Source organism: Rhea pennata, chromosome Z (assembly GCF_028389875.1).
Source record: "Rhea pennata isolate bPtePen1 chromosome Z, bPtePen1.pri, whole genome shotgun sequence".
NCBI lineage: Eukaryota > Metazoa > Chordata > Aves > Rheiformes > Rheidae > Rhea > Rhea pennata.
In genome coordinates this window covers 16,483,444-16,492,270 of record NC_084702.1, presented here as the reverse complement: position 1 = coordinate 16,492,270, position 8,827 = coordinate 16,483,444, and the positions used below count along the sequence as shown (strand labels likewise).

At 40.5% G+C, this 8,827-nt stretch overlaps 1 protein-coding gene across 1 annotated transcript; it reads left to right on the top strand.

Annotated features, from left to right (window-relative positions):
- The first annotated feature begins 299 nt into the window (after window positions 1-299).
- Window positions 300-2,806, top strand: LOC134153958 (relaxin-3-like). The gene is made up of 2 exons (XM_062600529.1): window positions 300-531; window positions 2,428-2,806. The coding sequence occupies exons 1-2, from the start codon at window positions 300-302 to the stop codon at window positions 2,790-2,792; spliced, it is 597 nt and encodes a 198-aa protein (XP_062456513.1). The 3' UTR covers window positions 2,793-2,806.
- Window positions 2,807-8,827: the final 6,021 nt, after the last annotated feature.

Genomic DNA, 8,827 nt, shown 5'->3' with positions numbered 1-8,827 from the left:
GAGGCCGGCTGCGCCGCGGGGACGGGGCTGGGGCGATGACTCAGAGCTGCCCGCGCGCGGCGGCGCATATAAGGCGGCAGCGGGCGCGTGGCGGCCGTTGGGCTCGAGGGCGGCGGCAGCGCGCGCGCGGCGACCGTTGGGCTCGAGGGCGGCAGCGGGCGGGCGGCGACCGTTCGGCTCGCGGGTGGCGGCGGCGGCAGCAGCAGCGCGCGCGCGCAGCACGCGGGGTGACAGTTAGGCTCGAGGGCGGCGGCGACCGTTGGGCTCGAGGGCGGCGGGGGCAGCCCCAGCGCGGGGCCATGGGGGCGAAGCTGCGGCTCCTCTGTGCCGCCGCCGCGCTGCTGTGCGCGGCGCAGCCGGGGCGGTTCCGCGCCCGCAGCGCTGCCGCCGCCGTGCTCGGCGGGGGCGAAGGGGAAGGGTACGTGGTGAAGCTCTGCGGCCGGGAGTTCATCCGCGCCGTCATCTTCACCTGCGGCGGGTCCCGCTGGAAGCGGCTCTCCCTGCTGGCTGTGGAGCCGCCGCCCGCGGCCGGTGAGTGAGTGGGGCCTGGTGGGGGTGGTGCGGGTAACAAAAACAAAATAACAGGTTTCAAAAAAAGAAAGGGTTGGGGGAAGCATGCTTTGTTCTGCCTAACTGTCCGCAGACCTGTGATACGCTCTCGGAAGTGGCAGGGAGTGCCTTCTGCCTTCCCTTCCTAAATCTTGGTACCTCTCTCGGCTGGGAAGGCCTGCGTGAGTTTTGCCTCTTCGTGCGGAGCTCTGGAGCGGCTCTGCTCACCGCCCTAGGCTCTGCCGCCTGGGTCTTAGGTGCGCGGTTGAGTTTGCTTCTGTGCTGCTCTGTGCAAAAGCAGAGTTAGCAAAGGGGAGGGTGAGTGGGAGTCTCTGCTTCGGTGCTTCCGTTTGCTTTTGAAACAGCAGCACATGCTTCAAGAACTGTTTTTTTTTCCAACTTCTATGAAACAGTTAATGGGTAAAATCTTTTTTCAGAGAATTTTACTGTTGTGTGTCCTAACTCAAACACGTTAAGAAAGCCTGAGCAGGTATTTTGTGAACTGAGAGTAGTTACAAACCACAGTAGTTTACCAAAGTAATTTTAAATGATGAGCTTCTTTGACTAGTGAATATAACATTTTTAATTAGGAGAACTTTGAAGTTATCACTAAAATATGTGAGAAAGGAGCATTTAGTGCTTTTGATTACTTAAGGTACTGAAAAATTGAAGAAATAAGATTTGACCTCAAGCAATCAATGCAGCACTATTCTGGGGAAGTTAACTTTTGAATCATAATAAATGATACACCTGGTATCAGATTGTGTTCTTTCCAGCATGTTTTGATTTCTTTTTTATTAACAGCAGCTTGTAAGAACCCCAGTCATGGAGAAGACACCCCACTGTGCTACATGCTAGCTAACAAGAAGTCTTTTCTTCCCCAAGAGACTAATGGGTAGTGGGTTTTGTATGCATTTGGGCAGTTATTCTGTTTGTTTAAAAGGTAGTGTATACCTATTAATTGAATTTACTTAAGCAAACATAATGTTCACTGGATCAAGTACACATGTTCTTTCAGCTTTTTCAGCTACCTGAAAAAAAGACATAAGACAACAAGACAAACAGTTATTTTATAGTTTTTTGACTTAAGAATTGAAGAAACTGCCTTGCCGCACGCTAGCTGAAACAAGCAATGCTTGTTGCTAGCTGAAACTTCTTTTACAGTAGCAAAAACAAGAGAAATGGTGTGATGTGTATGAGAATACAGCTAGGTTTTTGACAACACTAAGGTCAGTGAGGCCTTACAAATCAATTCTCTAGACCTATGCTATGCCTCCCTTTTTGTAGGAGAAGGAAAGAATAGTGAGTGGAAAGCATCTGCTGAAAATAGCTTTAGAAAAACACAATATGTAAGAAGCAGCTTATATAAAAACTCTTGTTTTAGTCCAGTGTTCAGTCCTTCCTCCCCCCCCCCCGCCAAAGTTTGTTCTTCAAATGATGCTAGTTTGTATGACTGGGAGAGGAGTGGTCTAATCTAGTTCATAAGTCACATGACAAAAATTTGGTCTCTAGTGTCTTTACAGCAAAATTCTATTGTAATAGAGCAGTGAATGTTATGTATTGATGCATCTAAACCAGCAACACTGTGGTTGTAATAAGATGCCTATACATCAGTCACAGTTCTAGCAGGGTACTTACTATGTCTAACAGGACCTGCCCTTCCTTATTAAGCAGCAAAGGTTTTAGAACAGATTCCCCTACAAGTAAACTCTAAATTATGGAATAGAGACTCTTCAGTAATGACTGTTCTCTTCAATAAAAATGATTTGGTTACTGCTAGCTGAATGTGTTTTTTCTGCTTTTAGAGCTATGTGCTTCTTTTGATGTTTCTTATAATAATATTTTAACTTTTTAAAAAAAGATCTTTTCTTTAAACAGATTTTATTGAAACAACAAGTAACAAACTGCTGGGAAACCTAAAGTTACAGTCATTTTCAGGTTCTGAACTGGAGCAGCTGCAGAGAAACAGCCCTCTGCTTGGATGGGAGACACTGAAAGACTTGTATAATTTAAATGATTATAATGAATATGCACCTGTGGCAGATGACTTCAAGGAATTTCTTCACCAGATAGAAGAAGCTGTTCAGGACAGAGGAGGAACAGGAATTGCAAACCCTGTGGGATCAAATAATTTCCCCTGGGCCAAGTATCCCAGAAGAAAACGGGAATCTCTGGGTTTGGCAGGAATGTGTTGCAAATGGGGCTGTACAAAAGCTGAGATTAGTACTATATGCAGAGTTTAAAATTCTCCCTGTGCTTATTTTAGATGCATGGAATCAGTGTTAGTAGCAGTGTTACTTGTCTGAATATTCTATGGAGGAAGAAAACTCACTGTATTTTATTTTGTCTGTAAACACCAGTAAATGGTGCAAGTTTTCTTTTTTTTAAAAAAAAAAAAAAAGAAAGAAAGAAGAAAAATCCACAAATGTAACTGTAATGATTTTGTTGCAGTAATTTTTGATCTATATTTTTTACTAAACCTTTACAGTTCCTTTTAATGTCTGATCTGTAAACTTATAGTACAAATTAATATCATATCCATTAAAAAGTAATAATACCAAATATTTTAGAATTGTTCTTTCTCTATCATCAGAAAGAACATCATGTGATGTTCTTGAGCTTAAAGTATTGGTACAGAGGTATACAAAAAGGGTGTTCTGCTGACTGAAACTTCTGAGAAAACTGACAAAGCTTGTTGATTATTTTGAATACTATTTTTCCCCTTTCCTTACAATTGTGGAGTTGGTTTATGCTATATCAACTTTTTCAGAATTTTACTGCCACACAGTAGCCTAAATATTTCTTCCTACTCACGGAAGGCCCTAAATGATTAGCAGGTGGAGTGCTAACACTTCAAATATTCCTGATTTACCTTACTCCCTCCCACCTTCCCCCCCCCCCCCCCCCCCCCCCGTCACTGCCTAGATTGGCTGTTTAATGTTTCAAATGACTGTTATTCTGCAGACATGTTTCTATGTTGTGCTGACCTATGCTACTTCAGATATGTTTCTAAATTGCTAATAGCTGTATTTGTAAATTGTTATTTCAACTTTTGTAGCTTCTGGACTTTTTTGCTTTCCACTGACTGTTCTTCCCAGCTGTAACAAGTTGTATTTCTAACTATGCTGATGATGACTTGAAGCTTTTTATTCTGACCTTGGTGGTGCTTGTGGTAATTAGTACCATAGCTTTAGTTTTGTATCACTAACTACATATTCATTAAACCATTCCTAAACAGCAGAGCATGTTTCATTTGACTGAGTAGTAAACTTCATAGCTTAGACTACCTGATCAGTACACTTCGCTGGTGATGCTTTGTTCTTCAAATTGTCTTTTGAAAAGTACTCTTTGATTAAACTAGTGCTTAATGAGGTTATTGCATTCCTTTATCACTCTTCCTCAGATATTATGGTTCCGGCATATAGACATCTATCTTTCTTTAAAACATATAAACTTTATTCAGGAGAGGCTAGGAGGAATAGGCATTCACTATGAACGTTGTTACCTTCCAGCTTTGTACAGGACTGAAAAGGACTATCTCTTTAGTCTTTATATTTAAATTTTGGTGATATGGTAATGATGTTTAGCAAGAAATGAGATGCCTTACTTTTTCTACTCAGGCTGAAAGAAAAAATTACTCTAAATTCTCCTGCAGTTTTCCTTGCAACTGCCTAGTTAAGGTTCTGTAGCCATTTACTTCCTAAACCTTAGATTAGAAAATCCAGCTACTCCATGACACAGAAAGCACTAGTTTTTGGCTACATCAAGATTTCCTATAAGAATATAAGAAGATCTTGACAGGAAATACTGTTTCACCCACCCTCACACCCAGGCTCAAGGGCTTTGGAAGTTCAGACTCTTTACTATGATAGAAACTAAATGCTACATGGAATCTCTAAGAAGAGCTACCGAAATAATCTAGAGAAAGTGCCCTGCTTGATGCAATTGAAAATTAGTCAGTGTGCTGTGTTCCTTTTCACTAGAAAATTTTCTGATAAACTTTTAGATTGAAATACTGGGAAAGGGGAGCAGTATGTATGCTGCTTGTTCAGCTTGTTTACTCCTCTACCACTGATCTGTCCAGATACACAGCATATAATACTGAGCAGGCTTTCCTCCTTTTGTGAAACAAAGATGTAGCTCGAACCCTAAGCTTGTGAGCCTAAATCTTGGACAGAACAACCAGGAGTTTAACTTTCAAAGTTAGACGTAACCTGGTGTTAAAACTCTAAATAACGTAGGAGGAAATTAGTGTTCAGGATGAACTGTTTCATGCTGAGACAAATTATAAATAGGAACATCAGTCTTTATCTCACATATGAGTCAAGATACATCAGTATGTGTAACCTGGAGAAAGGGTGTAATTTGTGGTTTCATGAGGCTGCTTAATAGTCCTACTCTTTAAAGGCTTTGGTCAACCATGACAAATATCAAATAAGTTGAATTAAAGTGAAATTAATTCTCTATTTTACAGTGTTGAAATATTTGTAAATTTTGAAATATTTACAGCATTGAAATATTCATTAGAGTATCCACAGGTTTTATTTTAAAGCAAATGGAGTCCTCCAACACTCTGGAGCTTTCTTTGATGGCAGATCATGTTTTTTGGTGGTTTCCCTACAGTATAATCAAAAGTGACAATTACGTATCACTCAATTGCCATGGGTCTAGTCCTGTGACAGGATACAATCTGTTTCTGATTACCTCACTTAGTGTCTAAACATGCTTTTGTAAGACCAGAAGCAAATCTATCACAAAAAATGAGGTGCCTGATTCTCAGTTACGTAGTGGAAGCAAGTGCATTTTAGTAAAGCAATACAGTAGAAGTGGGACTGTAGAAATCTCAGATGGGGAAAGGTTGATGCATCTGAGTTTATTTTGAATTATTCCTGCATTCCTAGTCTTTTTTTTTTTTTTTTTTTTTTTTTTTTTTTTTTTTTTTTGAGGGGAGGCTGTTAATGGCAAGAACAGACAACAACATAAGAAAGTATGTTTGTGTGTGGGGAGAAAACAGGGAAAGCCTAGAGTACGTGAAATAGTACTTCATGAGTTTCGTGAGTTGAGCCAACAAATAAATTTATAGGCATCCATCACTGGATACCACTAAGGTTTATAATATATTTTTTCCAACTGGAAATGAACTTCAGCTCATTCAAGGCTATTATTTCTCATAGAAGAGAAAAGACAGTTCTGAACTATTTGCTTTATAATTGTACTGAACATCATATTTCTCCTTGAGGTGCTACAAAATGTTCCTGGAAACTTATAGTAAGGATTTAAAGATGGGGCATTAGAATGAGTTATAATGATTCACTAAAACTATAGAGTAACTGTTGTGACTTGAAACCAAAAATCACTGCCAGTTATTTTTGTAGATTTTTTCCCCCAAAGAAAAGCAATAATATCTAGTACTAGCTTAGAGGAAGAGTGAGATAATGTTTATTTACTCCTCCTATTTAGTCATGTAACACTGCGGATAACATGGAAAAATGCAGGGATAAAGTAGTAGGATCAACTTTTTGCACATAATTTAAGCGGATCACTCTCTGAGCAGCCCAGCTTGCAGTGTTTATCACCTATGTCATCAACTGTATCTCTCTTTCTTCTAGAATACTTGGATCTAGGATACCTGATGATTTCCTTTCAAATGGCAATTCTTGTTTTTACTGTATTTTTCTGAGAAGCTGCTTCTGGTTGTTGATTTAGGTCATTTAAGATAGGTACATCTTCATTATCACCTGAAGGAAAAGACTTATTTGGTGACCTTTTCATAATGGTGGCCTGCTTTTCTACTGCTGTCCTACCTGGTTCAAAACCCAATGCCCACCTCAGCCTGAAATTTTCCATTTAGTCTTTAAAGTGGTGCCCAGCGACAGGGCAAGAGGCAACGGGCACAAACTGAAACACAAGAAGTTCCATCTGAACATGAGGAAAAATGTCTTTCCTGCGTGAGTGAGTGATAGAGCACTGGAACAGGTTGCCCAGAGAAATTGTGGAGTCTCCTCTGGAGATAGATACCCAAAACCTGCTTAGACTTGATCCTGTGCAAGGTGCACTAGGTGACCCTGTTTGAGCAGGAAGGTTGGACTAGATGATCTCCAGAGGTCCCTTCCAACCTCAACCATTCTGTGGTTTCCTTGTTCTTCTTGCCTTATTTAGAACCTATTTATAGAGATTTTATGTTCTAATTCCAAAATTTTAATAAAGTGGATGAACTTACGGACTCTAGGAGCAGGTGGCCCCACAAATAAAATTGCCACAGCAATATAGACAATAGCTCTTCCTGCTTCATTCCCAGCAGTGCCTTTGTTAAAGCCTGTCAGAATTCTTCATCTAAATTAGTAAGCAATACAAGGAAGGGTAGTTTGTCATACAACTAAAAAGTCAAGTACCTCAGACAATAATAAGGTGGAAGTTTGACAATACACAGAAATAGGGTTTAGTGGTCCTTGGTGGTACTAATGTGAAATTTGGAGTTTGGGTCATGGTTGAATGGGGATTTTCAGGACAGCAGTATTTCATACCAATGAATTTCCAATTCCCAGTTTAGGAGATGACTGAGTCTCTGTCGAGATCGGATTGTGATTTTTCCTGAAGATTCATTGCATGTCTGTACTGGGGGGTGGGGGTGGGGAGCGTTATGCCTGTCACTCAATTCCCGGACAATAGCCCCTAGCCAAATTATATGACATTTGTCAGTTTCATTTTGGCTGTTATGACAAAAACTGATTTGCATTAGCTAAAAGGAGGGAAAATTTAGTTTCCAGCTCATCTCTTGTATTCAAAGAATTGAAGTGACATGACAAGCATCTTTACTGGCATTGACATTATTTCTGCTGCCATTTCTGAAACAGGAAGTACATGTAAATCTAACGAATCCTAGAAACCTAGAAGACACAGCTCACACTTACTTCTGGTCCTATTTCATCAGTTTCTTATTTTACGGATTTTTTGATGTAAATCAAACAGAAAATGCTAGTGCTCCTGTGTTGCTGGAGTAGGTGTATATTATCATCCTGTTTGTTTTCCTCATTAGATAGACAGGGAAGAAAAAGTTAGCTCATATTTCTGGATGCTGGCAAAGTTGGAAGCAGACCCAGAGTAATTCTGGATGACTTTCTGAAACTGGTCTTACCTCCTCAGCAAGCAGCAGAGATGCAAGAGAAAATGCAGACTCCTTCCCTACCAAGCAAAACAGAGCCTGGATACATTTTTATCCAGCTACTGGTCCACAGTCACTCACCAGCATCAGCAAGTAGCTTCATTCCCACTGGAAATAGGCTCTTTTTCTCAGTTGTGCCACAGGTTGCCTTTTGCATTGAACAAACTTTTCACCGCAGAGATTCAACATGCAGCTGTATACATACATACAACATACAGCCCTGAGCGCAGCAGCTACAAGCACAGGAGCTGCTGGCTCCTCTCTCTGAATTTTTACTCCAGTAGTTCCTTGACTGTTACATGCGCCACTTTGTGTCACCCGCTGGTCTGATCTTGATGTCAAGCACTGTGCCCTTCTGGTAACACACTCCAGAGAGCCAGCACCACTAAAGTGGAAAGCAAGAGAGCACCAATATATGCATCAGCTTCTTTTCTCCCCTTAACCTCCCCGTCTACATTTCTCTGGTACTGGAGTTCTTCTGTATTCAATTTGCAATGCTAAATTTCTTCTTCAGTGACAGCTATTTTCACTTTTTAACCTTTAAGTGTATAAAGCCACATCTGTGTCTATGAATTTTCAAGAGCACATCATTGGTAAGGTGGCTGAGTGATACAGCAACTCTCTCACATACAGAAACTCGGATGAGAATCAAAAACAGGCGTTCTGCCGTCTACTACATGAAACAGACAGCTATTAACACACGCTACCTCATCAATAGCAACATACTTCCTTGCAGAATTAGTTGCATTAGAATTATCTGATGTTACAGGCAATCAAAATTGCAAAATATCACACTTCTACTTACTTTTTGTAGTAGTCAAAAGCATAAATCAGAAAAGACTATTTTCAGTATGACGCCTTCTACTTTTTTAGGGTTAACTCTTTCAGTGGCCTTTCATTTGCTTAACATTATAAAAATGAGAAATAAAAAGTTGGTGAGGGTATGTGAACCTTAATACATCTGTTTCTTCAGGAAAAGGTAGCAAATTTGGGGGTACTAGGAATGCTTACATAAAGCACTGGAACATAGTTAAGTGCATGATGATCTAGACATTTCACTTTTCACAAATTTTTATCTTTAAAAGAAAGTCCAGAAGGACATCGTAAGTTCATATA

What these genes read in the sequence shown, in the direction of transcription:
- LOC134153958 (XM_062600529.1), top strand. Translation starts at nt 300, where the DNA reads ATGGGGGCGAAGCTGCGGCTCCTCTGTGCCGCCGCCGCGCTGCTGTGC. An exon ending in GGAGCCGCCGCCCGCGGCCG is followed by an intron (nt 532 to 2,427) that starts GTGAGTGAGTGG and finishes TTCTTTAAACAG; the next exon opens with ATTTTATTGAAACAACAAGT.